Source organism: Merops nubicus, unplaced genomic scaffold, assembly GCF_000691845.1.
Source record: "Merops nubicus isolate BGI_N331 unplaced genomic scaffold, ASM69184v1 scaffold46645, whole genome shotgun sequence".
Lineage (NCBI taxonomy): Eukaryota > Metazoa > Chordata > Aves > Coraciiformes > Meropidae > Merops > Merops nubicus.
In genome coordinates this window covers 24074-40735 of record NW_008608533.1, presented here as the reverse complement: position 1 = coordinate 40735, position 16662 = coordinate 24074, and the positions used below count along the sequence as shown (strand labels likewise).

Genomic DNA, 16662 nt, shown 5'->3' with positions numbered 1-16662 from the left:
AGGAGTCTTAGGAAAATGACTGTCTCAAAAGTAGCTGTGAGGATGCCATCAAAGACGTGTGAGCTCAGGCTGGGCTTTTCTTCCAGAGCGTGTCCCTGCTCTTGAGGATGGGCAGTTGCTGGTGGCTGTGAGGCTTTCTGAGGACTGGGAGAACGTGCCCAGGACAGCCTGTTGCCATGTGAAACTCACTTGGGTTGGTATGCATGCAGTCACAAGATGTGCTTTCAGAACCAGGCTGCCAGTCCCTCGCCAGCCCTCTGGGAATTTCTCCTTGCAAACGTTTGCTGCTTTGGCAGCAATTAGGTGAGAGAATGATCCAGGGTTTCTCCTGAATCTGTTGCATCTGTATGTGCTTAACATTTATTAACTTGAGCAGAAAGAGCAGAATCCACTAAGGCAGGCAGTGTACATCTTGCAGTGTGTGTTTGTGGTAGTTTGCTTCTTGCTTCTCTGTTTGATTTCAGGGAAGCTGGCCACTGCCAGGTGAGCACCTAGAGCCGCTGTAAGCCTAGAAACTGGGTGTAAGCCTTACACTCGCTGAGTCACTGCCCAGGCTCTCAGAATACAGGTGCCTATTGGAGGGAGGATTATCTTGATGTTTTTCTCTCTTAATAATATATTTTAACTTGTAGAGAAAAGGCTGGATGTATTCTATGATCCACATTTCCAGAAAGGCAGCAGCTTTGTAATTTTGGCTGCAAATAAGCGCACAACTAGCAAGCAGATGGCAGTGAGTGCCCAAGGAGGCTGTGTCTGGATGGTATTAGGATGAACAGGTTGTCATGTTCTGGTGCCATAGACTCGTTAAATAGCGTGTGTAACTCCAAGCAAACCAGCATTTCACAGTAACCTCACAAAAAACAAGGGAGGGCCCGAAGGCTTCGTGTAGTATCTCCCATACAATCTCTGTGCCTAAATGTGCATCACCTCCCTGCTCCCTTGAGGGAAGGAGGTAGAGCAAGTAAAAACAGTGAGGACTCCAGGAGGTTTCAAATGGCTGAGTGCACAGTGGCAACGATCGGCTTGGCAATAATGCTCTTGCCTTCATGTCACAAGATCCTGGTGTACAGCCAAGGAGGGAACCGCCAGAAGAGAGCAGAGAAAAGCCGGGATCCCATCGGTTGATCCAGGCCAGGACTGGTCTTAAAGCATAGGAGGAAATCGTATGTTTAGGTATTTCTGTTCCTTCCGTAGCTCCTAACAAAGGGAGGTGGGATTCTGGCTTTGAGGAGACCAGCTGGTGACAGCAGTAGCTAATGAAGTGAACTGTTGGTTGTGCCCTTTTTGTCCCTCGCAATATGGCTTGTGATCCTGTTTTAAGGGCGTTACACCTACTGCCCAACTTTAGCACAGAGCTAGATGTCTCTCAGAACATGCTTTGTAGGTCTGCTCTTATTTCCTAGGCCTTTTTATAGACTACAGATTTACCAAGAAAATGAAAGAGAGCCAAGAGTCACGCTAGTTGTGTAACAGTTAAGCTCTTAGGAGATGTGGATGCATGGTTGGTACCAAAAGCCCAGCACAAGAACAAGACATCTAACAAAAAACAGAGACTAAAAGACAGCTGGTTGTTGTATTCCACGGGCATTTCATTAGTTATGCAGCAGGAAGGAAATAGTTTGTGCTCCAAAAAGCTCTAGCAAGGCTTATTTTCACCTTCTCCTCCCCTTTGCCTTCTCCACTCAAATAAAAATCTTCAAATGTGCTTTTGAAAAAGCAAAATATAACCCATTATTGCTTTTCACTAAACAGCTTAAAGAATACAAGGGTGGTTCAGACTCTTGAGAGACTGTATTTTCTGTCAGTAATGCAAACAATCATCACAGATCGATATATATAGTTCACAGAGTCTCGTAGATCTGCCAAAATGAGGTCACTCCTGTGGTTTGGGATTTTAGCAGTTGTTTATAAGCAGCTGACACAGCCTATAGCAAGAACTAGTTTCTGGGTTTTTACTGCCTCTCAATTCTGGTTTGGCTTGGAGTTTTCAGTCTGTAGTGCAAGAGGAAAGGAAGGTCTGAAGGGGAAGACCTGGGCTGATGTCTCTTCTGTGGAAGACACCAGCGGCCGCTTCAGAAGGAAGCGCATCAAGGACCTTGGCTGGAAGGAAATGGCTGCACTGATGGTGATGACTTTGATTTCCTGCCCCAGCTAGTAGCTGAAGGACCTCTGACACACAGCTCCTGTTTTTCCATGGTCACTTTTGGGGTGAAGTACCTCTGTGTGACAGGGGGAAGGAAGTAAGAAGAGCTTGCTTCTATTTCAGGACATGGTGAAGGGAAACTTAGTGTGCTTTATTTCCTTTGAGATTTGTGGTTAAAGTAGGAGTGCCTCCCCTGCCATGGGCAAGGACCTTTTCCATTACCTTTACAAATGGCTGTGGCGTCTCAGGTGTGAAGATATTTCATGCAGCTGGTGTTGAAGAGGTGTAGCCAGCTGTTTGCTGGAAAAATGCATCATTGTTCTACTTATGTCCCATTTTGTATCAGGGATTTTTAGCCACTTCCCAAACGATCACCATTTCCTCACACATCTTCCTTTACTCATAAGGCTTCATCTTCCTCAGTTTTATATTCTGTATGCCAGAGCCCTTTTCTGCTTTTTCAGCCTTAAACTCCTTGTCTTTATAGCGTGACGTGTAACGTCTTATTCATTATTTTGTTCTGTCAGTCACATCTGGTCTAGGATGTTTCCCATAGGTATAAACTAGATAATTCCAGTTTATTTTTTAAAAATCATTGAAATGTAAACAAAAGCTGTCTTCACACTGCTGGGTGTTCAATTAATTGAATGTAAAGCTTACATTTGAAGGGTGGTGTTTCAGTGCAAAACAGCTCAAAAATACTCCTTTAAATAGAATTCTATGAAATATGTAATGTAGAAAAGTTCATGTAAAGATGTTATTTTTTTTAGCTAAATGAGGCATTTGTGCATCAGCCTCAAAAGGGCTCTAGAGCAGCAAAGTGCTGACATAGTTAAGAGGCAGCAAATGAATACAAAAGCTTCAGAAAATAAAAATCTCTAAATTTATTGACTGCTCACCCATTTTTGGGCTGAGTTAGCAAGGATGTGTAGCTGTGTTAGGGGCCCTGGAGGGCTGACACTTGGCTGTGAGAAACAGAGGTGGCTCCAGCTTCCAGGATGGGATGCAGGTGTTTCACTTGAGGACTGCTCAGAGTGGGATTTCGACAGTGTGAGAGCCTTGTTAAAATCTTCAGGAGAGCTGAAGGTGATCTGTAAATGCAATGTCTTGGAGAATATTTTTTGGTACAGAATCAAAGAGATCACAGCTCATTGATGAGATGGCTTCTAAGATGTGCTTGCTTTGCTGAGAAGGTCATAGGTTGTTTTGGATGAGTCTTTGCTCTCACAGAAAGATCCATCATCTTCACCAGAAGACTTTTCTGCCCTGCTTCCTTGCAGACACTTGCAAGTGCTTCCTTCAAGCCCAAACTTTGTGTTATTTTGCTGGAAAGAAGCTGCAGTTTCCGAAAGTCATAGCAGGCCCTTTATCTGTTTTACATGCATTGCAAATTCTCTTGTCTTCCTTTGTCTGTGTACTGGGGACTTCCTGCACCAGTTGAGCCCTTGAGATAACAAAGGAGAACGTCCACAGAATCAGCAGCCACCTTCTCAGAAAACTTGTTTATGCTTGATAGCAAGGTAATACTTCCAAAACATTTCCTCAGTGTGATAAATGGTGCACCAGATGAAAGTCCACCCTGACTAAGCTCAGGGAGTATCACTCTCAAGGTATTCCTGACATGCTGCGTTTACTGTTGCGCTTTCTTTTGTTTCTGGGTGATTAACTGTACATCATAAGGTATTTCTCTCTCAGCCAGGTGCTCATTCATAGGCCATCAGCTGTGTGGTTCTGACTGTGAACACCATGGGAGAGTTCTTTGCAAATTACCTGTTTGAGTGGGAACTGCTGTCTTAGCAGTATTTAGGCCAGCGAGGAAATATGTGTCACTTGCAAGTAGAAGGTTTAGAAACAGTAACACTGTTGTGGTTTTTGAAGTCCTGGGATTAGTCTGGTGGGTCTCGTAAATGTGACTGTGAGGGTTCCTTTGTCTCTGATCACAACTTGTCTTTTCTAGGCACAGCTGGAAGCTCAGAGGGCAACTCAGGATTTTCAGAGGGCCACTGAAGTGCTGCGTGCTGCAAAAGAGACCATTTCACTTGCTGAGCAGAGGCTACTGGAAGATGACAAGCGTCAGTTTGACTCTGCCTGGCAAGAGATGCTCAACCATGCCACTCAGAGAGTAAGCAGTTGTCTTTTCCATATTTTGTGTTCTCCTCTGGTGTATGAGGCTTAGTTTCTGAAAGACCTAATTTTCATATTGGTCCAGATACGTGACAGGTAGGAAATGAAGCTACAGAAAATTATGATGCCCAAGGTTAAATGATTTGGGCCTTGGGCTGCTACTGGGACATAGTTCCCTATCTGGCTGTGCTAGCAGCTAGTGGAGTAGGTCTCTAAATTAAAAAACCCTTCCATCTATATCATAGGGGTAAACAATGTCTTAAGGCATGTCTGCGTTTGGAGTCATGCCAGAATACTTCCATAGGAATGGCTGTTCTGGAATACATATATTATGGAAACTCTTGCTCTGGAAAAACGGGGACACGTTCCAGTTTAGGGATAGCCTGTTCTAAGTATGAAGTAAGTTGAACAAGGCACTTAGCTTTGGAAACAAGTATTTAATGCAGAATTACTCAAAACTGCTTATTGCACTTTAGGTTTGCACGCTGCTCTGTCCAGAATTAACTTTCAAATTTAAACAAGCTCTTACCTCCATTGTAAAGCCTTTGAAAGTCTACAGAAGAAATGCACCATCTAACAATGAGAGCCAGCATTCATTTTAGCTGCTCTCAGGAAGAATTTTCCTGTCATTTGCCATATCTCTTTTTTCTGTCTGGTGGGGGAAAAAAAAAAAAAAAAAAAGGCAGAAGGTTTTTTTTTTTAACATGAAAGAAACAAAAATCAAATTTAAAAACCTTTGTTCTGTCAGAGCTCCCTTAATATGCCAGTGAAGCTGAACTTGCTACTCCAAATATGCTGGCATGCCATACAAAGTTGGTATTGTCTTGCAGTCCTCGATGCAGTAGCTCTATTCTTTTGCAGAAGCTTCTCAGTTATAAGAAAGCCTCTGTCTCAGAGTGATTTGTGAAAACCAGCTGCCTTATGAAGAAACAGGGAATAAGGATGTTGGCAGTGGGACAAGGAGAGGTGGAAAGCCTGGTCTGTGTTAACAGAGAGAAGACAAGCTCCGGTGTATTGTTTGTGTTACTGTCCCTGTTACCACTGGGTGTTTGCAGCTCTGGTAACCTCTGGGTGTTTCTGAAGGGAGCTCCACCTTGGCAGCACGTGTGCACCAGGGCGCCAGCTGCTGGCCTCTTCTCCAGTGGCCACTTCTGTTCAGTACGAGCAAAGTCCAAAAATGCATACCCAGTTTCTGATTCTCAGAATAGGTAGGTGAGAAAACTGGAAGCTTCTAAGGAGTTGCTAAGAGCTAGTTACACAGCTCTTCCTGATGCTCAAAATAGCCTGGATAAGCCCAGTTCCCAGAAAGCACCTTGCCAGGGTACAGCAGATTTTTAAAGGATTATGTGCAAGTTTGTCTCATGATTTTCATTGGCTGTGCTGGAGGTCTTGAGGCTGGAGCCAGAGACAAGGAAGGTGAAAATGCTGCAGGAAGTCCTGACTGAACAGACCCAGCATTAGTTCATTTGTGTTGCTTGACTGAGTTTTAGAACTTTTTTAGGAGCAGAGTGAATACTGCGTGGGTTTCAGTGCATGCAGTTAGTGAAGTGCTTAGTGTTTGGTGAGGTAAATGGAATAACTGGGGTCTCAAGGACCAGAAAAAAATCATCCTCTACCAAGCTGTGAGTGAAAACCAGCTGGAGGATGAGATAGAACAAAAGTTCTCCTTGACTGCCACACTGTTGCTCTTAACTCAGATTGTTAACTATTAATTACATTAGAAATTACTCAAGGAAAAAAAAACTGTTTCTGAGGGTAAAGGCTGAGGGTTTAGAAATACAGTTCCCCTACTCCCACAGACAAAATCACTCGGAGAAGGTTTTACACTCTAGTGGTTTGGATTTGCTAGTTTTTTGCAGGTATTTATAAATGACTCTTGTACTGGGCAGAGAATAATCTTGCACTGGGCCTTGTACCACAATGAATCAAGTGCAGAAAAGCACCTCTGTGCCAAATGTTAGAAGTGGGCTACTAGTCAATTTCTCTATGGATAGACATGTCAGACAAGAGTGGAGGGGTTTTATTTGCTATTCTTAGGTAGAGGTAGCAGACTCTGTTGAATTAATCTGGAATTTGGAACAAAACGAAGCCCTGTAGCAGCTTGGTGGGTGGCAAACTCTGGGAACAGAGGAGACCCTGGTGTTTCATACAGCCTGCAGGGAAACGCGGGCGGGTTGCCTTTGCCACTGACCCAGCAGACAGAGACTGGTGCTGCCGGGCACCAGCAGGAACCTCTCCCTGGGAGGAAAGGGACCAGGCTTGCACATTGTGCTGCGTTCTCGCTTCTTCATAGGCCAAAGAGCCACTTTAATGTGGCAGTTCAGTGGGATACTGTGACCAGAGCTTTTGTAGCCCATGATACAGAAAATCTTATAGTGAAACTGATGAGAAATGGGAGAATTACTGAAATTTTGCTTATCCTGAGTGGTCTGGAAGCATGACCTGTGGAAGATGTTTTTATTTGCGGAGCAGACAGGGCCAGCATGACTAGGTGCAGGGACAAGAGGCTGTCACTCCACAGTTCTTCCCCTTGCAGTTAGAGCTGTTCCCAGAGGAAGCTGGGTGCCTGAGCAGGAGCTGGATGCCTGCCTGCAGAGATGAACGAAGCCCTGTAAAAGTCTGTGCTTGAGCCTATGAGATGACCACAGTGAAGCACAGGACTGTGATGTGATGCAGTCAGGCAGCTGCCTGAATTATAATGCTGCAGTTTGAGGTGGAGAGAGAGGGCTCTAAAAGGGCTGAAGGATGGAGAATTTTGGAGGGATGAAGGGGGAAGATCTTCACATTTATACTCCTGTTGAAAATTGTTGATAAATGTGCACAAAAGGAATTGCTGGCAGATGTGTTACCTCAAGTTTAAGACAAGCTGGAGCAGAAAGGAAGATCCTTCATGGATTTCAGGAAAAATTGCTAATTTCTAAATGCCAGTGCAATCTGCAGTCTTAAAAAGGTTCTGCTTTTACAGTCTTCCCTGAGTTATGTTCAGTTCATAAATTCTGGCAGGGAGAAGAAATGTTTTGGCTCTTGATCATGAGACATTTTAAAAAAGGATGGAATGAGGGGAGAGTGAAGAGGGAGGATGCATGCTCCCTCTCAGTTTAATTTGGCTTATGAAGCTCCCTTTGATATTATAATGTGAAGTGCCATCTGTCAGTGTAAGATGTGTGGGTGCTTTTGTGATGTAGAGAGAAGACACACTTCCTGCAGATAGAAATACTTGGAGAGAAGGAGGAGGAAAAGTCTGTGAAAGAAACAACAAAAATACCCACATCCTTCCTTGTCCTAATCATCCTGTCACTTGACCCTGGAAATGCAGAGGTTAAATGCAATCCCTTGTGTTGTTGATTCTGTCCTCGGGTTTACTGATCTTGCATGTCTCTTACCTCTTTTATTTCTAATTTTTCCTCTAGAAAACCCATCGACTTAAAGTTTTAAGAAAGAAACATTTGTCCAGAGTAATTCTCTGACTTGGATGGTCAGCTTTGCTTAATTTCACTGATAAACTTTTCTTTTGCATCTGTTTTGCATTTTTTCTTCTGCATTACTGGAATTTTCCCTGGAGTCCATCTTCGACTTCAGATCGTGCAAATTTTTTTGGGAGAACAAAGCTACTTGTACAGACTTACTCACTAAAAATACATCCTCTGCACCAACCTTCCTTTCTCAGATATGTAGATTGGAAATAGAGGGTAGGGAAGGAGCAAAAAGGAATCGATTGATACCTGTGTTGGGCTTTTTTGGTTTCCAGTAGCTGTAGCCTGTGCTACACAGGAGAATGAGTTCTGCCAGGAAGAGGTGATCTAATAATTAAGGACAAGTGTGAGGTACAGAAATGTCCAATGAATGTGTGGTCATCCTAGAAGTTCAGCCACTGTGGATGTTTCTGTGTAAGAGTACGTCCCCTGCCTGCCCCAAGGGTACAAGTGGCAGGTACAAGGTCAGGAGAAGAGATGTACTTTGAGCAGTCTTAATTTGAAGAAATGCCACCCTGCTGGGAGAGGGAACAGAAACCATGCTGTCGAATGGAACTGGGTGACTTCAACTAGTGCTGCTTTGCTCCTGTCTATTTAGCTGGGTTAAGAGAATGGGTGATCTCAAAATCTGAGGCTCTTCTGAACTTCCTGTAAGAGATATTATGCAAGAAACTACACCTCGGTCATAGTTACCACAGTGTTTCCAAATCTTGACATATGGCTGCTCCTTTCCGGAACAACTTTTAAGTAGGTTCATTGAAAGTGATTTTTTCTATATCCTCATTTTCCTGCCATGAGCTGATTAGAAAGATTATGAAGACGCTGTTAATTAAAATCATAAGAAGCAACCCATTGTGTCTTGCCACTCAGCCTGTGTTTTCCCTCTTGAAGGTCATGGAGGCAGAACAGACCAAAACGAGAAGTGAGTTGGTTCACAAGGAGACTGCAGCCAAATACAATGCTGCCATGGGAAGGATGAAACAGCTGGAGAAGAAGTTGAAAAGAGCCATCAATAAATCAAAGTACGTATTATGTTTGGAGAGGAGTTTGGTGGTGAAGTCTGTGGGAAATACAGATGCTGTGGGGTATTTTGAACTTCTGTAAGTGTGTTGCCCTTTGTGCTTCTGCCTTTGGGCTCCTGTCTGCAGGTGACAGCCTCACAGCGAAACTGGTACTGGTATTAGTCCTTGCCTTTGTCCTTCCAAGTGTCTTTTGAAACACCTGACTTGATAGACAGGTGAGCTAACTGGGATGAGAAGCCTTTCCTGGGCCTATTCTTGTTCTAGTGCCTTGAGTGCTTTGGTGTCGTGTGGCTGGAGAAACAGGCTCGTGGGACTCACGGAGATGCTGCGTAGAGAGCCGTAGAGCTCCGTGTGTGGATGTTTTGCAGCTTAGCATTGTTCACACTTTAGTTCTTATTTTTAGTTAGGAGAGCAAGAAAGCTAGGGACAGAAACCTGAATGGTGTGAGACTGCACCATGGTAGCATGCTGCATGTCAGGCTTGTTTACTGCCTGGTGCTGCCGAAGCAGAGCCGTGTGAGAGCTGTTGTTGGGGAAGGGAGAGCACTTCAGAGAGCAAGTGTCACTAACCAGTGCGGCTGCATTTCATGCGCAGTTTTGCTCTCTTGCAGAAAAGTGAAACAGCTTTTTGCTCAGAACCTGTTTAAAACTTTGTCCCTGTTTATAGCAAATTCTTAATCCTCTTTATATTTCATGGTCACTTTCTTTATGTTTCCAGACTTTAGCTTGTCTAAACAATCTGCTTGCTGTATTTAGCTTTTAATCCCTCCATCTAAAAATGACTTTTTTTTTAAATCGGTCAACTAAAAATCTAAGTTGATCGGTGTTTGCTCAGTTTAAGAAAGATTCCAGGATGTTTGCCGAAACAGCGTAGCAGCATGCCTTAGTAGAATGAGCTGCATGCTGTTTGTCTAGCACTGCACAGGGACTGTGAAAAATGTCAGATCACTAAATGACAGATTCCTCTGGATAAGAGCAATGTCTGAAAATCGATTTGGCTGCTAGGAGTTCCTTCCTTGCAGTAAGATTTATAATAAAGACCCTGGTAAGTTGTCAGTGGGGTCCCATGTGCCTGTTTATAACCATGATGGTGAGCCTTGTGCCCCAGCTGCCTCTTGTGTGATTTGCCTTAGGAGTCTTCATTTCCTTGCTGAAACAACCCTGTTTTCTGTCATTTGCCTCAGAACAAGCTGGGTTTCAGGTGTGTGGAAGGATCCCAGTATCCTCCTCTGTCTCACAGCAGGGCTGACTGTGGCACAGCCATGTAGGTGTAGGGTGTTTTGGAGATCCTTTAATAAGGAGTGTAAAGAAACAGCAATTCTAGTCTAATATGAAAGCAGAGGATGCCTGATGGCACAAACAGGCTTATCGTGGATGTATCCAAAGTCATACTACATAGGGATGTTGGAAAGATCAGTTGTCTCTCAGAGTTGCAATTTTGACATGAAGGAAAACTGAAATTGAGCTGAAAATACCAGTGCTGTCAAGTGGGTACATGAAACGGGGAATTGAGGCTGCTGAATTTGTGGCTTCTTGTATTGTAGGGTGTAACTGGCTCCTAGCTGCTTTTCAGGATGGATTTGAGCCCAGCAAACCGCTCGGCCCTGCTCTCTGGGTGGCGTGGGAGGGTTGGCTGTAACGCCTGGGCCTGTCCACCCGCGTTGTCCGGCGCCCCTCTCTGTAACCTCGTGGGCAGACGTGCTGAATGAGCTGCTCTTCCACGTGCGAGGAGTGAGCTGCGTTCGCTCCTCACTTGAGTCTGGATTAAGATGCTTAAAGCATTACTATTTGCAAGTAAGACTGGGACAGCCTGGGGGAAAGTCATTTAGGTGCTGTGTAAAGTTGGTGAGTGGATGATCATTGAATTGTTTTGCTTTGGTTTTGCTTTTAGTATTGTTTCTGGGTGATTACTTTCTCATAAGCTATGAATGTGCCTACGGCTGCATGTCCCTAAGTTACCAGATCTTCTGGCTCAGGGCCTCTGAGCTGTAGGATAATGAACTCAACTGTGTTAGATGGTTTTTGGAAGTCACTTTCTGCTCCGGTGACTTGGGCAAAATGCCTTTCAGTCTTCATGTCATCTACTTAAAAAGCACTTTGCTCGACTGTGCAGTGTCATGGGCTCAGACAGCTGATGATGCAGGACACCGACTGCCTCAGTGAAGGCTTTGCACGCCCTGCTGTGTCATGAGCCAGGCTTCCATAGCTGCAGGGCCGTGGCTGCAGGGGACACGGTGAGCCGAGGAGACACAGGTCCCTGCGCTGGCAGCACCCAGCTGCTGCCGGCATCCCGCGCCCGGCTGCGAGCTAGCATGGAGGAGCGTGAGCTCCTGTGTGTCAGGCTGCTGGTGTCCTTTTCCTGGCACAAGTGGCATCTCTCTTGTTTGTTACCTGTCAGCGTGCCTGCTCGGACACGTGTTTGTGTGTGTGTGTGTGTGTGCATGCACACGTGTATGAGAGAGAGTAGCTCAGGAGAGGCCAGGTGTCAGGGTCAAAATATGACGAGGGTAGTTCATGTTCTGTTTCATGTAACTGCATACCTGATTGCACCTCTCTGCCAGACTTTCTAGGCCTGAAGGAATTGATGCTGTCAACTCCAAAACTTGGAATTTAGCAATTTGTATTTAGGTCAAAAGACCTGTAAGCAATAGGTAATTGGAGGGGAAGGGAGAGAGCACACGTAGGTGGGTGTTCTTGCACGTAGGTAGTAACCTCAGGATTACAGTGAAACCCAAACTAGCTGTGTTAGTGCTATGAGGAGAGAACTCCCACTGCAGGCATCTGTATGCAGCCCCATGGTTGTAAACAACTGTTCTTTGTTTTCCCACAGACCCTATTTTGAACTCAAGGCAAAGTACTACGTCCAGCTGGAGGTACGTACGTCATCCAGATCCATCTGAAACTCTTATTGCTTACAGTAAATACTGACATTACATCTGAAGTGCTCCGACAACTATGGTGCGTTTCTCTACAAAACCAATTCAATTCAAAACCTCCCGAGCAATTTGCTAAACATGTTTAAAGATAAAAAACTAAGAGAGGCTTTGTTTCCCATTCCTCTCCTGGGATGCAAGGAACGTCCCACCCCTTTTTTGAGAGCCCTTCCCCGGGCTGCCTAAGATGCAGCAGCTCTTTGTAAACCTCTGAGACTTTGTCATGTGCCTTTTCCTTGCCAGGATCCAGACTTGGGTTGCCTTCTGCTTCTCTGTCATGCTTGCCTGTCCAGGGGAATTTTCACCCTCATCCACCTGGGGTGCCAGCCCAATAGTCCTTGAGGATAGTATTCTGAGGAATACCCTTTTCTCCGTGGGCAAAGGCCTGCTGTTTGGGGGCCTAAGGCTCCTCCATGACAGCCGTTCAAAGCCCTCCTGAAGCTGGGCAATTGTGTGAAGTAGAATACAAAAACCAGCATAGATTGCTTGTGATTGATTGCTTCCAGAAGCAGTCCCAGCCCTGGTTCTCATGGTTGGTCTTGCTGCAGTCTTTTTCACAAGTGCCACTGCTTGTGCTGGGGTGCTGTTGAATTATGAGCTCTCCCACCGCTAGACACCAGCCCTGGTTTGTGGTAGCATGGCCGTGCAGAGACGGGTCTCATGGACACCACAGAGAACTGCACACTGTGCATTATTCACAATGAACGCACACCTAGTACCTGTCTTCCTTGTTAGCAACTGAAGAAAACAGTGGATGACCTGCAGGCAAAACTGGCCCTGGCAAAGGGAGAGTATAAGACTGCCTTGAAAAACCTGGAGATGATCTCAGATGAGATTCATGAGAGGAGACGGTCCACTGCCATGGGGCCCCGAGGATGTGGCGTGGGTGCCGAGGGGAGCAACGCCTCTGTGGAAGACCTGTCAGCAACGAAACCGGAGTCAGACACCATCTCCAGTGAGTACGGAGCGCTCCCGTGCCTAGGAGTACATGAGCTGTGGTCAGCAGCACCCAACGGCGTCACGCCTGCACAGGAGGGCTGGAAGGACCAGCTCCTTCCTGCTCTAGGACCTGTTGCCCATACATGATCTCAGCAGAGCGCGTGCTGCGAGCTGGGAGTGAAGCAGCAGTGGTAGGCTAGTGTAGTGTACTGAGGCTCCTGCGTCCCTCCTGGGTGACAGCAGCAACCGTTGAGCAGCAACTGCAAGCCTAGGCGACCTCTGCTTTCTGCTGGCACCTGGGGAGCATGGGCTTCAAAGGCTCAAGCCGTCTGTGCTCTTGCGAGTTTGCTTTTGTCCTGACTCTGGGTGAAAGCTAATTTGGCCCTCCTGGCCACTGCTGAGGCTGCAGACAAGGACGGGCTCTTCCCTGTCTTGGAATTCCACAGTCTAGTGCTGGAACTGAGTTACAACAGAGCAGGGCCAGCAGCCTGCCAGGTGTAGTAACCAAAATAGCCTGGGCAGGTTAAACGCCCATGTGTTGTAACGTGGTGGGGGATTTCTGCCATGCAGAAGGCCATTTTACATCTTGATTTCTGTCTGCTGGAGATGAATAAAAAACCTCATCATCAGCAAGAGTATTTTGGCCATAGCAGATGCTCCTGTGTGGTATGGTGAGTTTGGATAGTGATAAATAAGATGCAGTTTGACTTGTGCTTGTTTTAGACTAGCTGGAGCCAGAGCTTCTGGCCAAGCACAGGGCTCCTCTAACTGGAAACATCTATTCTGCCCAACCTTTTTTAGCTTTCACCTGCTGCATAGTTACCTGCATTGCTCACCGTATAATGATAAAACACAGCAAGTGAGGAGAAAGGCCACTCTGCAGTCTTGGACTTGATATTGTTAAAACCACAAGACCACAACAACCTGTTTCTGAGCACCAGGTTTCCCAGAGGGTGCAGGAAGGTGGATAATGCTGTTGCCTGCTTTATGTTTGAAACTGACCTTTTGGGTCAGTTCTGCAATCTGCACACACAGCAGGCAGAGGCTGAACACTCTCCCTGTGGTAACTGCGACGGGGACCTGCCTCCGTCTGCACCCTTTGTGTCTGAGCGGTGCACGCCAGCCATAGGCTGAGAGGAGAACTACTTTGAAACTTCTCCTTTGAGCCGTTTCGTTAGCACTACTGCTTTGTGCCTGCTGCTCTTGCAGGGCTGTTCTGAGCCTCTCTAACAACAGCACCTCGCAAGGAGGTGTGATTGAGGATAACCTGAGGTCACTGTAAAGGTCTTGCTATTTGTGGGACGTCTTCAGACCAGTGTGATTCCAGCACATGCTTTTGTGGTGTAGAGGCTGATGCACTTGGGAAACCTTCTGATCCCAGTGCGAATACTTGTATGCAGAAGTCTTTGGTTTGTAGGTCCCCATCCTGCAATAAGCCATGGCTGAAAAATGTTGAATTTTAGCAAAATCTACACCCCTGTGTTGCACAAAATGGAACCTTCTTTAATGGATTCTTCCTCCTGTTGCTAGCAAAGAGCCTGCAGCTCAATCCAGCGAGACAGTTTGCAGTTGGTTTGCTTTAATTAGAATTCAGATCTGAGTGAACATGAGCAGGGACTATTATATATGTGGGTGGGGCATTTTTTAATTTGATGTTGCTTGGTGATCCTCATCCAAAAAGAGATGTTAGGAATTCATGCTGGGTTTTAACTGTGAAAGTGGGAAGATAAGGTGGAAGCAATCTGCTTTCTAGTGAGTGCCTTAAATGACTGGGAGTCTGTGCTGGCACCACGATGCTGCTGGCTACGGCAGGCACAGGGGAATGAAGCCAAGTGACCAAGGTGCCAGCTGGGCAGGGGGCAGCAGGAACAGTAAAAATCCAAGAGCATTGTGGCCTGAGGAGCAGCAGGTGGGGTAGAGCTGCTCTTGCAGGGTGTGGCTGGCAGGTCGCTGTTCCTCAAAGCGGAATCCAGCCTTTGTGCTGCAGAACGCCGGGTTAAGGCTTTGCAGAGGGGACAGGGCAGAAGAAGAGCAGCCCGTGCGCAGAAGATGCAGACCTGAGACACAGCCCTTGCCAGGGAGGTGCAGGAGGGGGGAGGTTTGCTAACCAGAACGTTATTTGAACGTTGCAGTGGCTTCAGAAGTGTTTGAGGATGACAACGGCAGCAGCTTCGTATCCGAAGATTCGGAAACTCAGTCGGTGTCCAGCTTCAGCTCTGGTCCTACGAGCCCCTGTGAGGTGCCCGCTCAGTTCCCTCCTGCGGCGCGACCGGGGAGCCTGGACCTGCCCAGCCCGGTGTCCCTCTCCGAGTTCGGGGCGATCTTCCCCGTGCTGGGCCCCCGCAGCGAGTGCAGCGGGGCCTCCTCCCCCGAGTGCGAAGCCGAGAGAGGTACGTGCAGCAGGGTGCGCCCTGGGCCGAGCCGACTCAGCCCCATCGCGGGGGAGACCGTCCCAGCTCCCCTCGGCCTGCTGCCGGCTCTCGGCCCTGGCCCGCTGGCCACGCCCCTGGGGAAGGCGGTTCTGAGATGCCTGCGTCCCACTGCTAATGGGGACGTCTGAAGTGTGTGAATAATTCTTCTGGCTGGGAAGGTTCCCCAGGTCTGCCTCTGTGGAAGGGTTCAAGGTTTCTCATGAAACAAGTGGCCAGGGGGATTCTGATGGTATGTTTACTTTAAGGAGAATCCACATCTAATTTTTTTTTTTTTTTTTTTTTATTACTGTCCTGTGCTGAAAAAAGAAAGGTGCCAAAAGGAACCTCTTGCAGGCTCTGGTGGCCCTTGCTGAGAAATCCCTTCCAACTGGAGGACTGCCATTACCACTGCTCCCCTCTGCCCCCGGCTGCTCACGCTGTCCCTGGCTGATGCAGTGCACAGGACAGGCACAGCTCAGGAAGCATCTTGCTCCTGCTCCTGTATTTTTTGCGTGCTTGGGCAAAGGCAGCTACGGAGGCACCCGCTTGAAGCTTAAGTTGCAGAATGAAACCCAGGTTTAACATATAGTTTAATCCTTTCTTTGCAGGGGATAGGGCAGAAGGAGCTGAGAACAAGACAAGCGACAGAGTGAACAAGAATAGAAGCAGCAACAGGAGCAGCTCTGCAGAAGGGCTGGCTTTGGATAACCGGATGAAGCAGCTCTCCCTTCAGTGCATGAAAATCAAAGAGGGAATATGCGCGGGCAGGAAAGCTGCCCAGATTGGCTGAATCCTCCTTGTGCCCTGTCCTGATTGATGGGAGTATAAATATTTACACATGAACTTCTAAATGTTTTGAAGAACATTGTGCCAATAATATATGCCAAATCTTAAGCGTTTACTCTAAGAATTTTAAACTGCACTAAGAAGTCTAATTGATCTGGAAGGCTGAAGTTTTTATTCAGTAAATCCTTTGTAGGCTGGACAAGTTATCAAATGTTTAAGCCGTGCTCATGTTTCACAGACTTTGTAAATTGTTTTGTAGCAGCCTGGCTGAAGCAATAACTCGTAATGTTCCCGTGTAAATTCATGCCAGTGGGGGGGGTCTGAAATTCAAGCCAGACATTTGTAGGGAGCAGTTTGGCTTCAGTTTTGTAGAATGAAATGCTCTTTAGATACAGTGAATCTCTTGAGTATGTGGCATATTCTTTAAACATCTGTATTTGTCTGTATTATGCTGAAACTCTAGAAATATTTTGTATACAGGAAAGGCGTTGCATGTGTGGGGTCTGAAAACCTTTACTCTTCCTTTGGTGCTCACAGAAACGACAAAGAGGAGTCACACCTATAAAAACTGATGTTGAGAGACAGACGGACAGACAGGGCCTGGTGAGACGGACACTCAGCGGTGGGGGGCCCTTTCCAGCCACCTCCCAAGTCTGGCTGGGACTCCGAGGGTGATTCCAGTGACCAGAAAGAGTTGATTGGCCCCTTGTCCTTGCCTTCCTTCTCCTCCCCTCCCCTGAGAAGTGTGATTTTTCAGCACTTTAAGTGTGGGTTTGTTTTTTTTTTTCCCTTGAAAAGGGGGAGTCATAGATGTTTTCAGGACAGTTATAAG

The 16662-nt window shown here is 46.5% G+C and overlaps 1 protein-coding gene across 1 annotated transcript in view; it reads left to right on the top strand.

The window, feature by feature from the left end:
* Window positions 1-15943, top strand: part of SH3BP5 (SH3-domain binding protein 5 (BTK-associated)) — a 24518-nt gene extending 8575 nt beyond the window's left edge. The window contains exons 3-8 of the mRNA XM_008940270.1: window positions 4101-4265; window positions 8632-8762; window positions 11592-11634; window positions 12430-12649; window positions 14766-15023; window positions 15653-15943. Coding sequence (XP_008938518.1) covers window positions 4101-4265; window positions 8632-8762; window positions 11592-11634; window positions 12430-12649; window positions 14766-15023; window positions 15653-15834 — 999 coding nt within the window. The 3' untranslated portion in view covers window positions 15835-15943. The remainder of the gene's footprint in view (window positions 1-4100; window positions 4266-8631; window positions 8763-11591; window positions 11635-12429; window positions 12650-14765; window positions 15024-15652) is intronic.
* Window positions 15944-16662: the final 719 nt, after the last annotated feature.